The sequence below is a fragment of the Lytechinus variegatus genome, chromosome 19 (assembly GCF_018143015.1).
Source record: "Lytechinus variegatus isolate NC3 chromosome 19, Lvar_3.0, whole genome shotgun sequence".
Taxonomy (NCBI): domain Eukaryota; kingdom Metazoa; phylum Echinodermata; class Echinoidea; order Temnopleuroida; family Toxopneustidae; genus Lytechinus; species Lytechinus variegatus.
In genome coordinates this window covers 13,469,976-13,495,060 of record NC_054758.1, presented here as the reverse complement: position 1 = coordinate 13,495,060, position 25,085 = coordinate 13,469,976, and the positions used below count along the sequence as shown (strand labels likewise).

The window sequence follows — 25,085 nt, the reverse complement described above, 5'->3', positions numbered from 1 at the left end:
TGGGTGCCCGGTCGGATAAATTCCTTGAATGTCGTAAGGACTTTTAAGCAGTTTGAGCTAAAGCCCGGGTTAGAATTCACCATTTAAAAGGCAACTAGATAATTGCCACCTCGAAATTGCCTTATATGAGTGTTCATTCTCTTAAATTGACAGTGGTTCTTCAACTGTTGTTTATACATGTACCTCATTTTCACTGTCACGATTCGCGTTGAGATCACAACTCGTCAGCCGTGGTTTATCGTATCGATCGTATGAAACATTTGGAATGTTCCTCAAATTTCGCAATCAATTTCGAAAGTCCAATGGTGGCGTTCGTAACGACTTGCACTACAGTGGGAAGGAGGTTCTAGTAATAAAAATTGGATTACGTTAAAATAAACGACTATTTCTTAAAGATCTTGATTTTTTACATGAGCATTTTCTTAAACGATTTCTTTAACCACATTTCAGCAACTTGCACCGTACCTGACTTTGAAATAGAAGTAACTTCTTCATGTACTCCTGGTGAAGTAGTAAGCTTGAACCAAGAATGTACGTTCTCTTGTCCGCCTGGTTACGATCTGACCGGGCCATCTTTTGTCACATGCCAAAGCTCTGGACAGTTCTCGGATCTATTTCCCCAATGTCAGAGTAAGTAAATAAAGTAAATGTACCATTATCTATTTATTCAAAGCTCTAGAATTTTGGAAAGAATGTTTATGAATACAATGCCAGAAAGATGAAATGTTCCGCATTTCTGTGCCGATAACCTGAGCTTGGGGTAAGATCTCATGTATCTGTCTTCCGTTACATGGTTAGTAAAACGCATTATTCTTTTAGAAGCTCGTTTAAGTTTGATGACAGTAAAGAGCTGTGCTCTATTGGCCAAAGAAATTGTATCTCGATGAGAACTTGTGGAAGTTTCGTGATTGGAAAACAGACCTCTGTAGACATGATAGATATACCAAAACGGAACAACCAATACGTCTTGACACAGATGCGTCCATATACGTATACTATATAAAGAAAGTTTTTGTGCGATGATATCCGGACACACTCGAAGATGATTCGTTATTACTTGTGTATAATAAGGAACATACTTAAAATGTCGGGAGCTTACTCTGCGCCTCATTTTTTTTCTTTCAAATTAGTTGTGACGTGCATTGTAGCTTTATTTGGAGACAAAGTAAGTTCTTCGTGCACACCTGTCACTCAAGTAGACTACCAAGAAGAATGTACCTTTTCTTGTCCAGCTGGATATGAGCTGATCGGACCGTCATCCGTTACCTGCACGAGCTCTGGAGATTTCTCAGACGTATTTCCCGAATGTGAGGGTAAGTCTGACATAAAAGCTCTGTACAATACCTAGTAAGTGTCAATCGCTGTATTATGTTAGAAAGAAGTTTCGAAATCATGGCTGAGAGAATGTAATATTTGGGAAAGTTTTATCACGTAAGAGCGGTTATGACTACATCTTTGTTTTTATCGAGATTTTGGACTCGATCTAATGGTCATGATAACGATAGCGATGATGACAATAAAGATGGTGATTATCACAATAATTGTAGGGGTAATAGAATGCGTTGTGACACTTATGTGGTAGTTGTGGTGTAAGGGTTTATTGGAGAGATAGGGAAGAAGTGACTGGGTCCAGATCTTCTTACTCTGGCTCTTTAAACAGAGGTGATTAGTTCAATTGCGAACCACAGCGTGATTAAGTTCTGCAAGATTTAAATTCTTGTTGTATTGCAATCAACCCAGGTGAAGTTAATGGGTGCCAGGCTGGATAAATTCTTTGAATGCCGTAAGGAGTTTTAAGCAGTTGGATCTTAAGTCCGGTTAAGAATTCACCATTTAAAAGGCAACTAGATAATGGTCACCTCGAAATTGCCTTATATGAGTGTTCATTCTCTTAAATTGATGGTGGTTCTCAAACTGTTGTTTATACCTTCCTTTCATTGTCGTGATTTGCACCGTGATCGAATCCGTTGTTTGAATCGTGGAGTAATAGTGACCTCGGTAGTCATCGCATCAGATCCTAAAAGATCATATCTCATCAGCCGTGGTAATCGTATCGATTGGATTGATTGTGTGAAGCATTTGGAATGTTCTTAAAATTTTCGCGATCAATTTCGAAAGTCCGATGGTGCCGTTCGTAACGACTCACACTACAGTGAGAAGTGGGTTCTAGTAATCGAAATCGAAGTCCGTTAAACTAAACGACTATTTCTTAAAGATCTTGATTTCTCACATCAACATTTTTTTCGACATGTTTTCTTTAACAACATTTCAGCAACTTGCACTGTACCTGACTTGGGAATACAAGTAAATTCTTCATGTACTCCTGGTGAAGTAGTAAGCTTGAACCAAGAATGTACGTTCTCTTGTCCGCCTGGTTACGATCTGACTGGACCATCTTTTGTCACATGCGAAAGCTCTGAACAGTTCTCCGATCTATTTCCCCAATGTCAGAGTAAGTAAATGAAGTAAATGAACCATTATCCATTTATTCAAAGCTCTAGAATCTCGGAAAGAATGTTTATGAATACAATGCCGGAAAGATGAAATGCTTTGCATTTCTGTGAATGAATCATTGGGAAAGTTTTATCAAGTAAGAGCGGTTATGACTACATCTATGTTTTTATCAAGATTTTGGACTCAATCTAATGGTCATGATAACGATAACGATGATGACAATAGAGATGGTGATTATCACCATAATTGTAGGGGTAAAAGAAGGACTTGTGACACTCATGTGGTAATTATGGTGTAAGGGTTACTGTAGTGATAGGGAAGAAGTGACTGGGTCCAGATCTTACTCTGACTCTATAAACAGAGGTGATAAGCTCAATTGCGAACCACAGCGTGATTACCTTCTGCAAAGTGTAAATCCTGGTTGTGTTGCAATCATCCCTGGGGGGTGTTTCACAAAGATTTAAGTATGACTTAAGTCGCACTTAAATGCCGACGCGTACAAGATATGCAACGCGCGATCTTATTGATAGATACGCAGTAGTGCGCGTCCTCTTGAGACGATCTGACCAATGCGGTCAAGCCTTTTATACTGCGCGCAACAAGACATTTAAGTGCGACTCTAAGTCATACTTAAATCTTTGTGAAACACCGCCTGGTGAAGTAAATGGGTGCCCGGCTGGATAAATTCCTTGAATGCCGTTAGGGCTTTTAAGCATTTGGAGCTTAAAGGGGAATGAAAACTTTGGATCAAGTAGGCTTGTGTTGGAACAGAAAAATCAAAGAATAAGAACAAATAAAGTTTTAGAAAAATCGGACAAATAATGAGAAATTTATGAGCATTTGAATATTGCAGACAGTAATGCTATGGGGATAATCCTATTGGCAATGCGACAAGGATGTGTGATGTCACATGTGAACAACTTTCCCTTTAAATGACTATGAAATACTCCCAAAATGTCTGTTTTTGATTTTTTTATGGTAATACAAACTCTTTATCCATGATGTATTCTTTATAAATCTGTATTACATGCCCTCCTGTAGAAATAACACATGGTCTACTGATAGATGTGATACAAGAGGCAGTTTAAGTGAAATACACTGTTGGTCATAAAGGTGGAATGAAATATTTTTGAATAAAAATCGACAGTTTTGTTGGTATTTGAAAGGCTACGCGTAGACAAAATGGTAATTGAGTGATTACATAATGTTTCCCCATTACACAGGTGACAATATAGCATGAGAAATTTGGATTACGTAATAAATTATTTTGTTGTAGACTATAAAAGCCTATGCATAGGATATTGTGTTCCTTTCCCTGATTCACCACTGTGTATAAGAAGGTTTCATTGTGTGAGTTCCTTGTACCGTTTGAAATAAAATCGGTAGAGACGTTCCCTGAACTATGCCTGGTTCAACGGCAACAGCAACAAGCGAGAGAGTAGTAGCACTGCGACAGGAGGGCTACAAGCATGCTGATATCGCAGAAGTCCTAGGGATATCACAGAGTGCAGTCTCTAAGATCCCGAAACGTCAACGTGAGGCGGGGAATGCGCGGCCACGGAAATCCCCAAGATGTCCCAGATTGACCACAAGAATAGATGATCGCTAACTGTTAAATTTCAGCCGCAGAAACTGGAAATTGCCCATGAGCCGTCTTCGTTGCTTGTGGAGGAGATATCATGGGATCAACGTTTCCCGGTCAACCGTTAATCGCAGATTGCTCCAACATGGTTACCGAGCACGACGGTTGACCAAATGACCAAGCCTGTCTGTTCGCCACAGAGTAGCTCGTCTTCTTTGGGCTAGGGAGCACAGAAGGCCTCATCCAGGATATTGACAACATCTGGTCTTCACGGACGAGAGCTGGTTCATCCTTGACCGAAAGGATGGAGACATCGAGTTCGTCGATTAGCCGGGGAAAACCTTCGCGATGAATGTATCCACGAGACGACTCAAGGCGGAGGCGGCTCAGTGATGATATGGGTCGGCATCCATTATGGAGGGAAAACGCCAATGGTGGTTCCGGACGGAAACGTCGACGCCGCCTACAGGGATATATTGGAGTTCCACTGTCTTCCATATGCAAGACGAGTGTATGGGCACAATATCCGACTGCAGGGTGACAACGTTAGACCACACAGGGCCGCTGCAGTAAGGGAATTACAGGAGGCAGAGGGCGTCGTACAGTTGCCTTGGCCAGCTTGTTCGCCGGATATAAACCCCATAGAATATGCATAGGATGCCCTAGTCCGAGCCATCAACGACAGAGAGGTCATTCCTCAAAATCTGCAGGAGTTGGCAGATGCTCTGAGGGAAGAATGGGACGCTATGCCTGTTGACGTCATCAACAAGCTAGTGGACAGCATGCCACGACGTCTGCATGCGCTGGTCGTGCCAGGGGTGGACATACCCGATACTAGTGACTGAGTAAGAACAATGACTAAAGTTTGATGCAAATTTGTCCATAAAATCACAAAAATAAGTCATCTGGAAAATTGAGAGAGATTGAAAATAAATATCTCATGATCCTTTAAGTTACTGTATATTGTCGTCATTGTTGTTCTATGCTCACGACATCCGCTTAGGACATAAACTTGTAAATATCACTGTCAAACGTGTGAAAAAAAACAGAATAATAAAGTAAAGTGGTTATCATGCGCCATGAATGCCATATTCAAATCAAATAATTACGCTGTGAAAATTTGGTGAAAAAAAATTCCAACTTTATTACCAACAGTGTATACACTAAAGTAATGGGGAGAATTGTTCGCAAGTGACATCCCACATCTTTGTCGCATTGCCAGTGTGAGGATCTACATAGCATTAGTGATCGCAATATTCAAATGCTCATAACTTGCTCATTATTTGTCCGATTTTTCTCAAACTTTGCTGATCTCTTTCTTTGATTTTTCTGTTTTCACACATACCATCTGGTTTCAAAGGTTTCATTCTCCTTTAAGTCGAAGTAATAATTCACCATTTATAGGGCAACTAGATAATTGACACCTCGAAATTGCTTTATATGAGTGTTCATTCTTTAAAATTGATGGTGATTCTCCAACTGGTGTTTATACCTTCTTTTCACTGTCATGATTCGCAGCGCGATCATTTCAGCCGTGGAAATCGTTTTGATCGTATGAAACATTTGGAATGTTCTTCAAAATTTTTGCGATTAATTTCGAAAGTCAAATGGTAGCGTTCGTAACGACTTGCAATACAGTGGGAAGGAGGTTCTAGTAATCGAAATCGAAGTCCGTTGAAATAAACGACTATTTCATAAAGATTTTGATTTCTCGCATCAACATTTTTTTTTACTTGTTTTCTGTAACAACATTTCAGCAACTTGCACCGTACCTGAATTTGGAATACCAGTAACTTCTTCATGTACTCCTGGTGAAGAAGTAAGCTTGAACCAAGAATGTACGTTCTCTTGTCCGCCTGGTTACGATCTGACTGGGCCATCTTTTGTCACATGCGAAAGCTCTGGACAGTTCTCGGATCTATTTCCCCAATGTCAGAGTAAGTAAATAAAGTAAAGGAACCATTATCCATTTATTCAAAGCTATATAATTTTGGAAAGAATGTTTATGAATACAATGCCGGAAAGATGAAATGCTCTGCATTTCTGTGACGATAACCTGAGCTTGGGGTAAGATCTCATGTATCTGTCTTCTGTTACATGGTTAGTAAAACGCATTATTCTTTTGGAAGATCTTTTAAGTTTGATGACAGTAAGGAGCTGTGCTCTATTGGCCAAAGAAATTGTATCTCGATGAGAACTTGTGGAAGTTTCGTGATTGGAAAACAGTCCTCTATAGACATAATAGATATACCAAAAACAGAACGCCCAACACGTCTTGACACAGATGCGTCCACATATGATATATATATAATATAAGAACGTTTTTGTACGATGATATCTGGATACACTCGAAGATGCTTCGTTATTACTTGTGTATAATAAGGAACATACCTAAAATGTCGAGAGCTTACTCTGCGCCTCATTTATTTCTTTCAAATTAGTCGTGACGTGCATTGTAACTTTATTTGGAGACAAAGTAAGTTCATCGTGTACACCTGTCACTCAAGTAGACTACCAAGAAGAATGTACGTTTTCTTGTCCAGCTGGTTATGAGCTGATCGGACCGTCATCCGTTACCTGCACGAGCTCTGGAGATTTCTCAGACGAATTTCCCGTATGTGAGGGTAAGTCTGACATAAGAGCTCTGTACAATACTTAGTAAGTGTCAATCGCTGTATTATGTTAAAATGAAGTTTCGAAACCATGGCTGAGAGAATGAAATATTTGGGAAAGTGTTATCAACTAAGAGGTGGTAATGACTACATCTATGTTTTTATCAAGATTTTGGACTCAATCTAATGGTCATGATAACGATAACGATGATGACATAAAGATGGTGATTATCACAATAATTGTAGGGGTAATAGAATGAGTTGTGACACTTATGTGGTAGTTGTGGTGTAAGGGCTATTGGAATGATAGTGAAGAAGTGACTGGGTCAAGATCTTCTTTCTCTGGCTCTTTAAACAGAGGTGATTAGTTCAATTGCGAACCACAGCGTTATTACCTTCTGCAAGATTTAGATCTTATTTCATTGCAATCAACCCAGGTGATGTAAATGGGTGCCCGGCTGAATAAATTCCTTGAATGACGTAAGGACTTTTAAGCAGTTGGAGCTTAAGCCCGGGTAAGAATTCACCATTTAAAAGGCAACTAGATATTTGCCACCTCGAAATTGCCTTATATGAGTCTCATTCTTTTAAATTGATGGTGGTTCTCCAACTGGTGTTTATACCTCATTTTCACTGTCACGATTCGCGTCGCGATCCCAACTCGTCAGCCGTAGTAATCGTATTGATCGTATGATACATTTGGAATGTTCTTCAAATTTTCGCCATCAATTTCGAAAGTCCAATGGTGGCGTTTGTAACGACTTGCACTACAGTGGGAAGGAGGTTCTAGTAATCAAAATCGAAGTCCGTTAAATTAAACGCCTATTTCTTAAAGATCTTAATTTCTCACATCAGCATTTTTTTACATGATTTCTTCATCAACATTTCAGCAATTTGCACCGTACCTGACTTTGGAATACCAGTAACTTCTTCATGTACTCCTGGTGAAGAAATAAGCTTGAACCAAGAATGTACATTCTCTTGTCCGCCTGGTTACGATCTGACTGGGCCATCTTTTGTGACATGCCGAAGCTCTGGACAGTTCTCGGATCTATTTCCCCAATGTCAGAGTAAGTAAATAAAGTAAATGAACCACGTTCCATTTATTCAAAGCTCTAGATTTTGGAAAGAATGTTTATGAATACAATGCCAGAAAGATGAAATGCTCTGCATTTCTGTGCCGATAACCTGAGCTCGGGATAAGATATCATGTATCTGTCTTCCGTTTCATGGTTAGTAAAACGCATTATTCTTTTGGAAGATCTTTTTAGTTTGATGACAGTAAAGAGCTGTGCTCCATTGGCCAAAGAAATTGTATCTCGATGAGAACTTGTGGAAGTTTCGTGATTGGAAATCAGACCTCTATAGACATGATAGATATACCGAAAACGGAACGACCAATACGTCTTGACACAAATGCGTCCACATACGTCTATAATATAAAGAAAGTTTTTGTACGATGATATCTGGATACACTCGAAGATGCTTCGTTATTACTTGTGTATAATAAGGAACATACCTAAAATGTCGGGAGCTTACTCTGCGCCTCATTTATTTCTTTCAAATTAGTCGTGACGTGCATTGTAACTTTATTTGGAGACAAAGTAAGTTCATCGTGTACACCTGTCACTCAAGTAGACTACCAAGAAGAATGTACCTTTTCTTGTCCAGCTGGTTATGAGCTGATCGGATCGTCATCCGTTACCTGCACGAGCTCTGGAGATTTCTCAGACGTATTTCCCGAATGTGAGGGTAAGTCTGACATAAAAGCTCTGTACAATTCTTAGTAAGTGTCAATCGCTGTATTATGTTAGAAAGAAGTTTCGAAACCATGGCTGAGAGAATGAAATATTTGGGAAAGTTTTATCAAATAAGAGCGGTTCTGAGTACATCTTATGTTTTCATCAGGATTATGGACTTGATTAATCGTTATGATAACCTTAACGAGGATGAATATGAAGATGGTGATTATCACAATAATTGTATTGATAATAGAATGAGTTGTGACACTGATGTAGTAGTTGTGATGGTGTAAGGGCTATCGAAGTGACAGTAAAGAAGTGACTGGGTCCAGATCCTCTTACTCTGGCTCTTTAAACAGAGGTGATTAGTTCAATTGCGAACCACAGCGTGATTACCTTTTGCAAGATTTAGATCTTATTTCATTGCAATCAACCCAGGTGATGTAAATGGGTGCCCGGCTGAATAAATTCATTGAATGACGTAAGGACTTTTAAGCAGTTGGAGCTTAAGCCCGGGTAAGAATTCACCATTTAAAAGGCAACTAGATATTTGCCACCTCGAAATTGCCTTATATGAGTGTTCATTCTCTTAAATTGACGGTGGTTCTCCAACTGTTGTTTGTACATGTACCTCATTTTCACTGTCACGATTCGCGTCGCGATCACAACTCGTCAGCCGAAGTAATCATATTGATCGTATGAGACATTTGGAATGTTCTTCAAATTTTTGCCATCAATTTCGAAATTCCAATGGTGGCGTTTGTAACAACTTGCACAACAGTGGGAAGGAGGTTCTAGTAATAGAAATCGAAGTCCGTTAAAATAAATGATTATTTCTTAAAGATCTTGATTTCTAACAACAGTATTTTTAAAATATATAATTTCTTGAACAACATTTCAGCAACTTGCACCGTACCTGACTTTGGAATACAAGTAACTTCTACATGTACTCCTGGTGAAGAAGTAAGCTTGAACCAAGAATGTACGTTCTCTTGTCCGCCTGGTTACGATCTGACCGGGCCATCTTTTGTCACATGCCGAAGCTCTGGACATTTCTCGGATCTACTTCCCCAATGTCAGAGTAAGTAAATAAAGTAAAGGAACCATTATCCATTTATTCAAAGCTCTAGAATTTTGGAAAGAATGTTTATGAATACAATGCCAGAAAGATGAAATGTTCTGCATTTCTGTGCCGACAACCTGAGCTTGGGATAAGATATCATATATTTTTCTTCCGTTTCATGGTTAGTAAAACGCATTATTCTTTTGGAAGATCTTTTAAGTTTGATGACAGTAAAGAGCTGTGCTCTATTGGCCAAATAAATTGTATCTCGATGAGAACTTTTGGAAGTTTCGTGATTGGACAACAGTATTCTATAGACATGATAGATATACCAAAAACGGAACGACCAATACGTCTTGACACAGATGCGTCCACATACGTATATAATATAAGAAAGTTTTTGTACGATGATATCTGGATACACTCGAAGATGCTTTGTTATTACTTGTGTATAATGAGGAACATACATAAAATGTCGGGAGCTTGATCTGCGCCACATTTATTTCTTTCTAATTAGTTGTGACGTGCATTGTAACTTTATTTGGAGACAAAGTAAGTTCATCGTGTACACCTGTCACTCAAGTAGACTACTTAGTCGAATGTACGTTTTCTTGTCCAGCTGGTTATGAGCTGGTTGGACCGTCATCCGTTACCTGCACGAGCTCTGGAGATTTCTCAGACGTATTTCCCGAATGTGAGGGTAAGTGTGACATAAAAGCTCTCTACAATAATTAGGAAGTGTCAATCGGTGTATTATGTTAGAAAGAAGTTTCGAAACCATGGCTGAGAGAATGAAATATTTGGGAAAGTTTTATCAAGTAAGAGCGGTTAGGACTACATCTATGTTTTTATCAAGATCGTGGACTCGATTTAACTCTACTGTGCCAGTACAAATACCCCTTGACTTCCAGGGGTATTCGAGGGAATCCTAAATTGACTGAAACGTAAACAGAGACTGATTTTAAAACGGTCATAACTCTTTACCCGTACTTTGCATTATGAAACCTTCTACACATGAAATGATGCATGGTTCATGGACTTTATGATCGCTTTTCGTGTTATTGTCTTTCTTATTCGCGTTTGAAAAAATGAGAAAAAATGAAATATTTTACATTGTTTTTTTCAATAAGTAAAACATAGAAATTATAATTTCATGAACATTTCAAAGAGGAAATAACCTTAGGAATTGTAGAGATACCAAGAAATCAAGAAGATAAAATGAAAGTTCAATGTTTACCCTTTTAAATGTTGTAGATATTGATGAAATTGAACGAACAGAAATAACAAAAAATAATGCTCTTTTGAATGAAATGCTATTTTGCTATTTAAGTTGCTTCTGAAGAATACACACACAATTGAAAGTGACCTTTTCCAAAAAAGGGCATTGTCTTCGATCAAGTGACCAATCACAGAACAGCTGCAATCCCCTCGCGAACACACAAAATAATATATCAGAACCCTGTATCTTCAAAGTTTGGCCATCCGTACCCTTTCATTTGTGTAGTCTTCAAAATAAGACCCTGTGTTTTTTATTCGTAGTGTAACAAACAAAGTTATTGCCAGTCAGAAGGAGACAGAAATAAAAAATTAAAGATGATATATTAAAATATAGATAAAGAGGGATTGGACAGATTCAATACTAACAAGTTTGTGGTATAAAATCCCACAAAATAATATGGGTGTTCTTGGCAAAGTACAAAAAAGTAAGAAAAATTTTGATTTTTTGTGAATCAGAGAAGAGGAAATGCAGATCAGTTACAAACAAAAAATCACTACAAATGTTCAAAAAGAAAATAGGCCTATTTGTTTTGTATTACTGGTCTGACCAAAGCAGCCACCTGTTAACATTCTACGCGACTATATTCTTTTGTTCATGCTACCAAGTCATGAGCATTTAAAAGGCAACTAGATAATTGACACCTCGAAATTGCCTTATATGAGTGTTCATTCTTTTAAATTGATGGTGGTTCTCCAACTGTTGTTTATACCTTCTTTTCACTGTCATGATTCGCGCCGCGATCGAATCTGTTGTTTGAATCGTGGTGTAATCGTGTCGTCGGTAGTCATCGCATCAGATCCTAAAAGATCATATCTCATCAACCTTGGTTATCGTACTGATCGTATGAAACATTTGGAATGTTCTTAAAATTTTCGCGATCAATTTCGAAAGTCCGATGGTGCCGTTCGTAACGACTTGCACTACTGTGGGAAGGAGGTTCTAGTAATCGAAAGCGAAGTCCGTTGAAATATACGACTATTTCTTAAAGATCTTGATTTCTCACATCAGCATTTTTTTTTCGACGTTTTCTTTAACAACATTTCAGCAACTTGCACCGTACCTGACTTGGGAACCCAAGTAACTTCTTCATGTACTCCTGGTGAAGAAGTAAGCTTGAACCAAGAATGTACGTTCTCTTGTCCGCCTGGTTACGATCTGACTGGGCCATCTTTTGTCACATGCGAAAGCTCTGAACAGTTCTCGGATCTATTTCCCCAATGTCAGAGTAAGTAAATAAAGTAAAGGAACCATTATCCATTTATTCATAGCTCTAGAATCTCGTAAAGATTATTTATAAATACAATGCCGGAAAGATGAAAGGCTCTGCATTTCTATGAATGAATATTTGGGATAGTTTTATCAAGTAAGATTGGTTATGACTACATCTATGTTTTTATCAAGATTTTGGACTCAATCTAACGGTCATGATAACGATAACGATGATGAAAATAAAGATGGTGATTATCACCATAATTGGAGGGGTAATAGAATGAGTGTTGACACATGTGCGGTAGTTGTGGTGTTGGAGCTATTGGGATAATAGGGAAGAAGTGACCGGATCCAGATCTTCGTTCTCTGGCTTTTTAAACAGAGGTGATTAGTTCAATCGCGAACCACAGCGTGATTTCCTTTTGCAGAGTTTAAATCTTCGTTGTGTTGCAATCATCCCTGGTGAAGTAAATGGTGCCTGGCTGGAAAAATTCCTTGAATGCCGTTAGGACTTTTAAGCAGTTGGAGCTTAAAGGGGAATGAAACCTTTTGAACAAGTAGGCTTGTGTTGAAACAGAAAAATCAAAGAATAAGAACAAAGAAAGTTTTAGAAAAATCGGACAAAAATAATGAGGAAATTATGAGCATTTGAATATTGCAATCAGTAATGGTATGGAGATCATCCTATTGTCAATGCGACAATGATGTGTGATGTCACATGTGAACAACTTTCCCTTAAAATGACTATAAAATACTCCCAAAATGTCTCTTTGTCCCTTTTCTTATGGTGATACAAACTCTTTATCCATGATGTATTCTTTATAAATCTGTATTACATGCCCTCGTATAGAAATAACACATAGTCTACTGTTAGATGCGATAAAAGAGATAGTTTAAGTGAAATATATACTAAAGTAATGGTGAGAATTGTTCGCAAGTGACATCACTCATCTTTGTCGCATTGCCAGTATGAGGATCTACATAGCATTAGTGATCACAATATTCAAATGCTCATAACTTGCTAATTATTTGTCCGATTTTTCTCAAACTTTTGTTGATCTGTTTATTTGATTTTTCTGTTTTCACACAAGCCATCTGGTTTCAAAGGTTTCATTCTCCTTTAAGTCGAAGTAAGAATTCACCATTTAAAAGGCAACTAGATAATTGACACCTCGAAATTGCCTTATATGAGTGTTCATTCTTTTAAATTGATGGTGGTTCTCCAACTGTTGTTTATACCTTCTTTTCACTGTCATGATTCGCGTCGCGATCATTTCAGCGGTGGTAATCGTTTTGATATTAAGAAACATGGAATGTTCTTCAAAATTTTCGCGATTAATTTCGAAAGTCCAATGGTAGCGTTCGTAACGACTTGCACTACAGTGGGAAGGAGGTTCTAGTAATCGAAAGCGAAGTCCGTTAAAATAAACGACTATTTCTTAAAGATCTTGATTTCTCACATCAGCATTTTCTGTGACATGTTTTCTTTAACAACATTTCAGAAAATTGCACCGTACCTGACTTTGGATTACAAGTAACTTCTTCATGTACTCCTGGTGAAGAAGTAAGCTTGAACCAAGAATGTACGTTCTCTTGTCCGCCTGGTTACAATCTGACTGGGCCATCTTTTGTCACATGCAAAAGCTCTGGACAGTTCTCGGATCAATTTCCCCAATGTCAGAGTAAGTAATAAAGTAAAGGAACTATTATTCATTTATTCAAAGCTCTAGAATTTTGGAAAGAATGTTTATGAATACAATACCGGAAAGATGAAATGCTCTGCATTTCTGTGCCGATAACCTGAGCTTGGGGTAAGATCTCATGTATCTGACTTCCGTTTCATGGTTAGTAAAACGCATTATTTTTTTGGAAGACCTTTTAAGAGTTTGATGACAGTAAAGAGCTTTGCTCTATGGCCAAAGAAATTGTATCTCTAAGAAAACTTGTGGAAGTATCGTCATTGGAAAACAGTCCTCTATAGATATACCAAAAACGGAACGACCAACACGTCTTGACACAGATGCGTCCACATAGGCACATAATATAAAGAAAGAAAGTTTATGTGCGATGACATCTGGATACTCTCGAGGATGATCCGTTATTATCTGTGTATAAGAGGGAACGTCCTTATAATGTCGGGAGCTTAACCTGCGCCTCATTTATTTCTTTCAAATTAGTCGTGACGTGCACTGTAACTTTATTTGGAGACAATGTAAGTTCATCGTGTACACCTGCCACTCAAGTAGACTACCAAGAAGAATGTACCTTTTCTTGTCCAGCTGGTTATGAGCTGATCGGACCGTCATCCGTTACCTGCACGAGCTTTGGAGGTTTCTCAGACGTATTTCCCGAATGTGAAGGTAAGTCTGACATAAAAGCTCTGTACAATACTTAGTAAGTGTCAATCGCTGTATTATTTTAGAAAGAAGTTTCGGAACCATGGCTGAGAGAATGAAATATTTGGGAAAGTTTTATCAAGTAAGAGCGGTTACGACTACATCTTATGTTTTTATCAAGATTCTGGACTCGATTTGATGGTTATGATAACGATGATGAAAATAAAGATGGTGATTATCACAAAAATTGTAGGGATAATAGAATGAGTGTTGACACTTATGTGGTAGTTTTGGTGTTAAGGCTATTGCTCGAACATCACGACCGTGAAATTGCGTTATATGAGTGTTCATTCTTTTAAATTGATGGTGGTTCTCCAAGTGTTGTTTATACCTTCTTTCCATTGTCATGATTCGCACCGGGATCGAATCCGTTGTTTGAATCGTGGAGTAATCGTGTCGTCGGTAGTCATTGCATCAGATCCTAAAAGTTCATATCTCATCAGCCTTGGTAATCGTATGAAACATTTGGACTGTTCTTAAAATTTTCGCGATCAATTTCGAAAGTCCGATGGTGCCGTTCGTAACGACTTCCACTACAGTGGGAAGGAGGTTCTAGTAATCGAAACCTCGAACTTGCCTTATGTGAGTGCTTATTCTCTTAAATTGACGGTGGTTCTTTAACTGTTGTTCATACCTCAATTTCGCTGTCACGATTAGCGTCGCGATCACAACTCGTCAGCCGTGGTAATCATATTGTTCATATGAAACATTTGGAATGTTCTTCAAGTTTTTGCGATCAATTTCGAAAGTCCAATGGTGGCGTTCGTAACGACTTGCACTACTGTCGGAAGGAGGTACTAGTATTCAAAATTGAAGTCTGTTAAAATAAACGACTAGTTCTTAAAGATCTTGATTTCTCACATCAGCGTTTTTTTACATGATTACTTTAACATTACAGCAACTTGTACCGTACCTGACTTTAAAATGGAAGTAACTTCTTCATGTACTCCTGGTGAAGAAGTAAGCTTGAACCAAGAATGTACGTTCTCTTGTCCGCCTGGTTACGATCTGACTGGGCAATCTTTTGTCACATGCGAAAGCTCTGAACAGTTCTCGGATCTATTTCCCCAATGTCAGAGTAAGTAAATAAAGTAAAGGAACCATTATCCATTTATTCAAAGCTCTACAATTTTGGAAAGAATGTTTATGAATATAATGCTGGAAAGATGAAATGCGCTGCATTTCTGTGCCGATAACCTAAGCTTGGGGCAAGATCTCATGTATCTGTCTCCCGTTACATGATAAGTAAAACGCATTATTCTTTTGGAAGATCTTTTAAGAGTTTGATGACAGTAAAGAGCTGTGCTCTATTGGCCAAATACATTTTATCTTGATGAGAACTTGTGGAAGTTTCGTGATTGGAAAACAGTACTCTATAGATATACCAAAAACGGAACGACCAACACGTCTTGACTTAGATGTGTCCACATACAAACATAATATAAAGAAAGAAATTTTTGCGCGATGACATCTGGATACACTCGAAGATGATTCGTTATTACTTGTGTAATTCTTGAACCAAGAATGTACGTTCTCTTTACTTAAAATGTCTGGAGCTTACCCCCCGCCTCATTTATTTCTTTCAAAATAGTCGTGACGTGCACTGTAACTTTATTTGGAGACAAAGTAAGTTCATCGTGTACACCTGCCACTCAAGTAGACTACCAAGAAGAATGTACCTTTTCTTGTCCAGCTGGTTATGAGCTGATCGGACCGTCATCCGTTACCTGCACGAGCTTTGGAGGTTTCTCAGACGTATTTCCCGAATGTGAGGGTAAGTCTGACATAAAAGCTCTGTACAATACTTAGTAAGTGTCAATCGCTGTATTATATTAGAAAGAAGTTTCGAAACCATGGCTGAGAGAATGAAATATTTGGGAAAGTTTTATCAAGTAAGAGCGTTAATGACTACATTTTATGTTTTTATCAAGATTTTGGACTCGATTTGATGGTTATGATAACGATAACGATGATGAAAATAAAGATGCTGATTATCACAAAAATTGTGGGGATAATAGAATGAGCTGTGACACTTATGTGGTAGTTGTGGTGTATTGCCCCAACATCACAACCGTGATATTGCCTTATAAGTGTTCATTCTTTTAAATTGATGGTGGCCTCCAACTGTTGTTTATACCTTCTTTTCATTGTCATGATTCGCGCCGCGATCGAATCCGTTGTTTGAATCGTGGAGTAATCGTGTCGTCGGTAGTCATCGCATCAGATCCTAAAAGATCACATCTCATCAGCCCTGGTAATCGTATGAAACATTTGGATTGTTCTTAAAATTTTAGCGATCAATTTCGAAAGTCCAATGGTGCCGTTCGTAACGACTTGCACTACAGTGGGAAGGAGGTTCTAGTAATCGAAACCTCGAACTTGCCTTATATGAGAGTTTATTCTCTTAAATTGGCGGTGGTTCTCTAACTGTTGTTCATACCTCATTTTCACTGTCACGATTCGCATCGCGATCACAACTCGTCAGCCGTGGTAATCGTATTGTTCATATGAAACATTTGGAATGTTCTTCAAATATTTGCGATCAATTTCGAAAGTCCAATGGTGGCATTCGTAACGACTTGCACTACAGTGGGAAGGAGGTTCTAGTAATCGAAGTCCGTTAAAATAAACGACTATTTCTTAAAGATCTTGATTTCTCACATCAGCGTTTTTTTACATGATTTCTTTAACAACATTTCAGCAACTTGTACCGTACCTGACTTTGAAATAGAAGTAACTTCTTCATGTACTCCTGGTGAAGAAGTAAGCTTGAACCAAGAATGTACGTTCTCTTGTCCGCCTGGTTACGATCTGACTGGGCCATCTTTTGTCACATGCGAAAGCTCTGAACAGTTCTCGGATCTATTTCCCGAATGTCAGAGTAAGTAAATAAAGTAAAGGAACCTATATCCATTTATTCAAAGCTATATAATTTTGGAAAGAATGTTTATGAATACAATGCTGGAAAGTTGAAATGCTCTGCATTTCTGTGACGATAACCTGAGCTTGGGGTAAGATCTCATGTATCTGTCTTGTGTTACATGGCTAGTAAAACGCATTATTCTTTTGGAAGATCTTTTAAGAGTTTGATGACAGTAAAGAGCTGTGCTCTATTGGTCAAATTTTTTTTTATCTCGATGAGAACTTGTGGAAGTTTCGTGATTGGAAAACAGTCCTCTATAGATATACCAAAAACGGAACGACCAACACGTCTTGACTTAGATGCGTCCACATACAAACATAATATAAAGAAAGAAAGTTTATGTGCGATGACATCTGGATACACTCGAAGATGATTCGTTATTACCTGTGTATAATAAGGAACATACTTAAAGTGTCGGGAGCTTACCTTGTGCCTCATTTATTTCTTTCAAATTAGTCGTGACGTGCACTGTAACTTTATTTGGAGACAAAGTAAGTTCATCGTGTACACCTGCCACTCAAGTAGACTACCAAGAAGAATGTACCTTTTCTTGTCCAGCTGGTTATGAGCTGATCGGACCGTCATCCGTTACCTGCACGAGCTTTGGAGGTTTCTCAGACGTATTTCCCGAATGTGAGGGTAAGTCTGACATAAAAGCTCTGTACAATACTTAGTAAGTGTCAATCGCTGTATTATGTTAGAAAGAAGTTTCGAAACCATGGCTGAGAGAATGAAATATTTGGGAAAGTTTTATCAAGTAAGAGCGTTTATGACTAAATTTTATGTTTTCATCAAGATTTTGGACTCGATTTGATGGTTATGATAACGATAACGATGATGAAAATAAAGATGCTGATTATCAGAAAAATTGTGGGGATAATAGAATGAGCTGTGACACTTATGTGGTAGTTGTGGTGTATTGCCCCAACATCACAACCGTGATATTGCCTTATATGAGTGTTAATTCTTTTAAATTGATAGTGGTTCTCCAACTGTTGTTGATACCTTCTTTTAATTGTCATGATTCGTTCCGCGATCGAGTCCTTTATTTGAATCGTGGAGTAATCGTGTCGTCGGGAGTCATCGCATAAAATCCTAAAAGTCATATCTCATCAGCCCTGGAAATCGTATGAAACATTTGGACTGTTCTTAAAATTTTCGCGATCAATTTCGAAAGTCCAATGGTGCCATTCGTAACGACTTGCACTACAGTGGGAAGGAGGTTCTAGTAATCGAAACCTCGAACTTGCCTTTTTATGAGTGTTTATTCTCTTAAATTGACAGTGGATCTCTAACTGTTGTTCATACCTCATTTTCACTGTCACGATTTGCGTAGCGATCACAACTCGTCAGCCGTGGTAATCGTAATGTTAATATGAAACATTTGGAATGTTTTTAAAGTTTTCGCGATCAATCTCGAAAGTCCAATGGTGGCATTCGTAACGACTTGCACTACGGTGGGAACGAGGTTCTAGTAATCGAAGTCCGTTAAAATAAACGACTATTTCTTAAAGTTCTGGATTTCTCACATCAGGATTTTTTTACATGATTTCTTTAACAACATTTCAGCAACTTGCACCGTACCTGACTTTGAAATAGAAGTAACTTCTTCATGTACTCCTGGTGAAGAAGTAAGCTTGAACCAAGAATGTACGTTCTCTTGTCCGCCTGGTTACGATCTGACTGGGCAATCTTTTGTCACTTGCGAAAGCTCTGAACAGTTCTCGGATCTATTTCCCCAATGTCAGAGTACGTAAATAAAGTAAAGGAACCATTATCCATTTATTCAAAGCTCTAGAATTTGGAAATAATGTTTATGAATACAATGCTGGAAAGATGAAATGCTCCGAATTTCTGTGCCGATAACATGTGCTTGTGGTAAGATCTCATGTATCTGTCTCCCGTTACATGATTAGTAAAACGCATTATTCATTTGGAAGATCTTTTAAGAGTTTGATGACAGTAAAGAGCTGTGCTCCATTTGCCAAAGAAATTTTTATCTCGATGAGAACTTGTGGAAGTTTCGTGATTGGAAAACAGTCCTCTATAGATATACCAAAAACGGAATGACCAACACGTCTTGACACAGATGCGTCCACATACACACATAATATAAAGAAAGAAAGTTTATGTGTGATGACATCTGGATACACTCGAAGATGATTCGTTATTACAAGTGTATAATAAGGAACATACTTAAAATGTCGGGAGCTTAGCCTGTGCCTCATTTACTTCTTTCAAAACAGTCGTGACGTGCACTGTAACTTTATTTGGAGACAAAGTAAGTTCATCGTGTACACCTGCCACTCAAGTAGACTACCAAGAAGAATGTACCTTTTCTTGTCCAGCTGGTTATGAGCTGATCGGACCGTCATCCGTTACCTGCACGAGCTTTGGAGGTTTCTCAGACGTATTTCCCGTATGTGAGGGTAAGTCTGACATAAAAGCTCTGTACAATACTTAGTAAGTGTCAATCGCTGTATTATGTTAGAAAGAAGTTTCGAAACCATGGCTGAGAGAATGAAATATTTGGGAAAGTTTTATCAAGTAAGAGCGTTTATGACTACATTTTATGTTTTCATCAAGATTCTGGACTCGATTTGATGGTTATGATAACGATAACGATGATTAAAATAAAGATGCTGATTATCACAAAAATTGCAGGGATAATAGAATGAGCTGTGACACTTATGTGGTAGTTGTGGTGTATTGCCCCAACATCACATCAGCCTTATGAGTGTTCATTCTTTTAAACTGAAGGTGGTTCTCGAACTATTGTTTATACCTTCTTTTAATTGTCATGATTCGCACCACGATCGAATCCGTTGTTTGAATCTTGGAGTAATCGTGTCGTCGGTAGTCATCGCATCAGATCCTAAAAGTCATATCTCATCAGCCCTGGTAATCGTATGAAACATTTGGATTGTTCTTAAAATTTTCGCGATCAATTTCAAAAGTCCAATGGTGCCGTTCGTAACGACTTGCACTACAGTGGGAAGGAGGTTCTAGTAATCGAAACCTCGAACTTGCCTTTTTATGAGTGTTTATTCTCTTAAATTGACAGTGGATCTCTAACTGTTGTTCATACCTCATTTTCACTGTCACGATTTGCGTAGCGATCACAACTCGTCAGCCGTGGTAATCGTAATGTTAATATGAAACATTTGGAATGTTTTTAAAGTTTTCGCGATCAATCTCGAAAGTCCAATGGTGGCATTCGTAACGACTTGCACTACGGTGGGAACGAGGTTCTAGTAATCGAAGTCCGTTAAAATAAACGACTATTTCTTAAAGTTCTGGATTTCTCACATCAGGATTTTTTTACATGATTTCTTTAACAACATTTCAGCAACTTGCACCGTACCTGACTTTGAAATAGAAGTAACTTCTTCATGTACTCCTGGTGAAGAAGTAAGCTTGAACCAAGAATGTACGTTCTCTTGTCCGCCTGGTTACGATCTGACTGGGCAATCTTTTGTCACTTGCGAAAGCTCTGAACAGTTCTCGGATCTATTTCCCCAATGTCAGAGTACGTAAATAAAGTAAAGGAACCATTATCCATTTATTCAAAGCTCTAGAATTTGGAAATAATGTTTATGAATACAATGCTGGAAAGATGAAATGCTCCGAATTTCTGTGACGATAACCTGAGCTTGGGGTGAGATTTCATGTATCTGTCTCCCGTTACATGATTAGTAAAACGCATTATTCATTTGGAAGATCTTTTAAGAGTTTGATGACAGTAAAGAGCTGTGCTCCATTTGCCAAAGAAATTTTTATCTCGATGAGAACTTGTGGAAGTTTCGTGATTGGAAAACAGTCCTCTATAGATATACCAAAAACGGAATGACCAACACGTCTTGACACAGATGCGTCCACATACACACATAATATAAAGAAAGAAAGTTTATGTGTGATGACATCTGGATACACTCGAAGATGATTCGTTATTACAAGTGTATAATAAGGAACATACTTAAAATGTCGGGAGCTTAGCCTGTGCCTCATTTACTTCTTTCAAAACAGTCGTGACGTGCACTGTAACTTTATTTGGAGACAAAGTAAGTTCATCGTGTACACCTGCCACTCAGGTAGACTACCAAGAAGAATGTACATTTTCTTGTCCAGCTGGTTATGAGCTGATCGGACCGTCATCCGTTACCTGCACGAGCTTTGGAGGTTTCTCAGACGTATTTCCCGTATGTGAGGGTAAGTCTGACATAAAAGCTCTGTACAATACTTAGTAAGTGTCAATCGCTGTATTATGTTAGAAAGAAGTTTCGAAACCATGGCTGAGAGAATGAAATGTTTGGGAAAGTTTTATCAAGTAAGAGCGTTTATGACTACATTTTATGTTTTCATCAAGATTTTGGACGCGATTTGATGGTTATGATAACGATAACGATGATTAAAATAAAGATGCTGATTATCACAAAAATTGCAGGGATAATAGAATGAGCTGTGACACTTATGTGGTAGTTGTGGTGTATTGCCCCAACATCACATCAGCCTTATGAGTGTTCATTCTTTTAAACTGAAGGTGGTTCTCGAACTGTTGTTTATACCTTCTTTTAATTGTCATGATTCGCACCACGATCGAATCCGTTGTTTGAATCTTGGAGTAATCATGTCGTCGGTAGTCATCGCATCAGATCCTAAAAGATCATATCTTATCAGCCCTGGTAATCGTATGAAACATTTGGACTGTTCTTAAAATTTTCGCGATCAATTTCGAAAGTCCAATGGTGCCATTCGTAACGACTTGCACTACAGTGGGAAGGAGGTTCTAGTAATCGAAACCTCGAACTTGCCTTTTTATGAGTGTTTATTCTCTTAAATTGACAGTGGATCTCTAACTGTTGTTCATACCTCATTTTCACTGTCACGATTTGCGTAGCGATCACAACTCGTCAGCCGTGGTAATCGTAATGTTAATATGAAACATTTGGAATGTTTTTAAAGTTTTCGCGATCAATCTCGAAAGTCCAATGGTGGCATTCGTAACGACTTGCACTACGGTGGGAACGAGGTTCTAGTAATCGAAGTCCGTTAAAATAAACGACTATTTCTTAAAGTTCTGGATTTCTCACATCAGGATTTTTTTACATGATTTCTTTAACAACATTTCAGCAACTTGCACCGTACCTGACTTTGAAATAGAAGTAACTTCTTCATGTACTCCTGGTGAAGAAGTAAGCTTGAACCAAGAATGTACGTTCTCTTGTCCGCCTGGTTACGATCTGACTGGGCAATCTTTTGTCACTTGCGAAAGCTCTGAACAGTTCTCGGATCTATTTCCCCAATGTCAGAGTACGTAAATAAAGTAAAGGAACCATTATCCATTTATTCAAAGCTCTAGAATTTGGAAATAATGTTTATGAATACAATGCTGGAAAGATGAAATGCTCCGAATTTCTGTGCCGATAACATGTGCTTGGGGTAAGATCTCATGTATCTGTCTCCCGTTACATGATTAGTAAAACGCATTATTCATTTGGAAGATCTTTTAAGAGTTTGATGACAGTAAAGAGCTGTGCTCCATTTGCCAAAGAAATTTTTATCTCGATGAGAACTTGTGGAAGTTTCGTGATTGGAAAACAGTCCTCTATAGATATACCAAAAACGGAATGACCAACACGTCTTGACACAGATGCGTCCACATACACACATAATATAAAGAAAGAAAGTTTATGTGCGATGACATCTGGATACACTCGAAGATGATTCGTTATTACCAGTGTATAATAAGGAACATACTTAAAATGTCGGGAGCTTAGCCTGTGCCTCATTTACTTCTTTCAAAACAGTCGTGACGTGCACTGTAACTTTATTTGGAGACAAAGTAAGTTCATCGTGTACACCTGCCACTCAGGTAGACTACCAAGAAGAATGTACATTTTCTTGTCCAGCTGGTTATGAGCTGATCGGACCGTCATCCGTTACCTGCACGAGCTTTGGAGGTTTCTCAGACGTATTTCCCGTATGTGAGGGTAAGTCTGACATAAAAGCTCTGTACAATACTTAGTAAGTGTCAATCGCTGTATTATGTTAGAAAGAAGTTTCGAAACCATGGCTGAGAGAATGAAATGTTTGGGAAAGTTTTATCAAGTAAGAGCGTTTATGACTACATTTTATGTTTTCATCAAGATTTTGGACGCGATTTGATGGTTATGATAACGATAACGATGATTAAAATAAAGATGCTGATTATCACAAAAATTGCAGGGATAATAGAATGAGCTGTGACACTTATGTGGTAGTTGTGGTGTATTGCCCCAACATCACATCAGCCTTATGAGTGTTCATTCTTTTAAACTGAAGGTGGTTCTCGAACTGTTGTTTATACCTTCTTTTCATTGTCACGATTCGCACCACGATCGAATCCGTTGTTTGAATCTTGGAGTAATCTTGTCGTCGGTAGTCATCGCATCAGATCCTAAAAGATCATATCTCATCAGCCCTGGTAATCGTATGAAACATTTGGATTGTTCTTAAAATTTTCGCGATCAATTTCAAAAGTCCAATGGTGCCGTTCGTAACGACTTGCACTACAGTGGGAAGGAGTTTCTAGTAATCGCAACCTCGAAATTGCCTTTTATGAGTGTTTATTCTCTTAAATTGACGGTGGATCTTTAACTGTTGTTAATACCTCATTTTCACTGTCACGATTTGCGTCGCGATCACAACTCGTCAGCCGTGGTAATCGTAATGTTAATATGAAACATTTGGAATGTTCTTCAAGTTTTCGCCATCAATTTCGAAAGTCCAATGGTGGCATTCGTAACGACTTGCACTACAGTGAGGAGGTTCTAGTAATCGAAATCGAAGTCCGTTAAAATAAACGGCCATTTCTTAAAGTTCTTGATTTCTCACATCAGGATTTTCTTTTACATGATTTCTTTAACAACATTTCAGCAACTTGCACCGTACCTGACTTTGAAATAGAAGTAACTTCTTCATGTACTCCTGGTGAAGAAGTAAGCTTGAACCACGAATGTACGTTCTCTTGTCCCCCTGGTTACGATCTGACTGGGCCATCTTTTGTCACATGCGAAAGCTCTGAACAGTTCTCGGATCTATTTCCCCAATGTCAGAGTAAGTAAATAAAGTAAAGGAACCATTATCCATTTATTCATAGCTCTAGAATCTCGTAAAGATTATTTATAAATACAATGCCGGAAAGATGAAAGGCTCTGCATTTCTGTGAATGAATATTTGGGAATGTTTTATCAAGTAAGATTGGTTATGACTACATCTATGTTCTTATCAAGATTTTGGACTCGATCTAATGGTCATGACGATAACGATGATGAAAATAAAGATGGTGATTATCACCATAATTGGAGGGGTAATAGAATGAGTGTTGACACTTATGTGGTAGTTGTGGTGTTGGAGCTATTGGGATAATAGGGAAGAAGTGACCGGATCCAGATCCTTGTACTCTGGCTTTTTAAACAGAGGTGATTAGTTCAATCCCGAACCACAACGTAATTTCCTTTTGCAGAGTTTAAATCTTCGTTGTGTTGCAATCATCCCTGGTGAAGTAAATGGTGCCTGGCTGGAAAAAATCCTTGAATGCCGTTAGGACTTTTAAGCAGTTGGAGCTTAAAGGGGAATGAAACCTTTTGAACAAGTAGGCTTGTGTTGAAACAGAAAAATGAAAGAATAAGAACAAAGAAAGTTTTAGAAAAATCGGACAAAAATAATGAGAAATTTATGAGCATTTGAATATTGTAATCAGTAATGGTATGGAGATCATCCTATTGGCAATGCGACAAGGATGTGTGATGTCTAATGTGAACAACTTTCCCTTAAAATGACAATA

General features: G+C 38.3%; 1 protein-coding gene and 1 long non-coding RNA gene across 2 annotated transcripts in view; both read left to right on the top strand.

The window, feature by feature from the left end:
* Positions 1 to 16,699, top strand: part of LOC121406291 (P-selectin-like) — a 37,334-nt gene extending 20,635 nt beyond the window's left edge. The window contains exons 4-10 of the mRNA XM_041597306.1: positions 1,131 to 1,313; positions 6,478 to 6,660; positions 8,218 to 8,400; positions 10,073 to 10,153; positions 14,119 to 14,301; positions 15,929 to 16,111; positions 16,632 to 16,699. Of these exons, the coding sequence (XP_041453240.1) occupies positions 1,131 to 1,313; positions 6,478 to 6,660; positions 8,218 to 8,400; positions 10,073 to 10,153; positions 14,119 to 14,301; positions 15,929 to 16,111; positions 16,632 to 16,699 (1,064 nt within the window). The remainder of the gene's footprint in view (positions 1 to 1,130; positions 1,314 to 6,477; positions 6,661 to 8,217; positions 8,401 to 10,072; positions 10,154 to 14,118; positions 14,302 to 15,928; positions 16,112 to 16,631) is intronic.
* Positions 16,700 to 17,054: 355 nt separating this feature from the next.
* LOC121405723 lies at positions 17,055 to 19,003 on the top strand. Its single transcript, XR_005968685.1, has 3 exons — positions 17,055 to 17,218; positions 17,717 to 17,899; positions 18,830 to 19,003. It is a non-coding gene; the product is annotated as an uncharacterized LOC121405723 (long non-coding RNA).
* Positions 19,004 to 25,085: the final 6,082 nt, after the last annotated feature.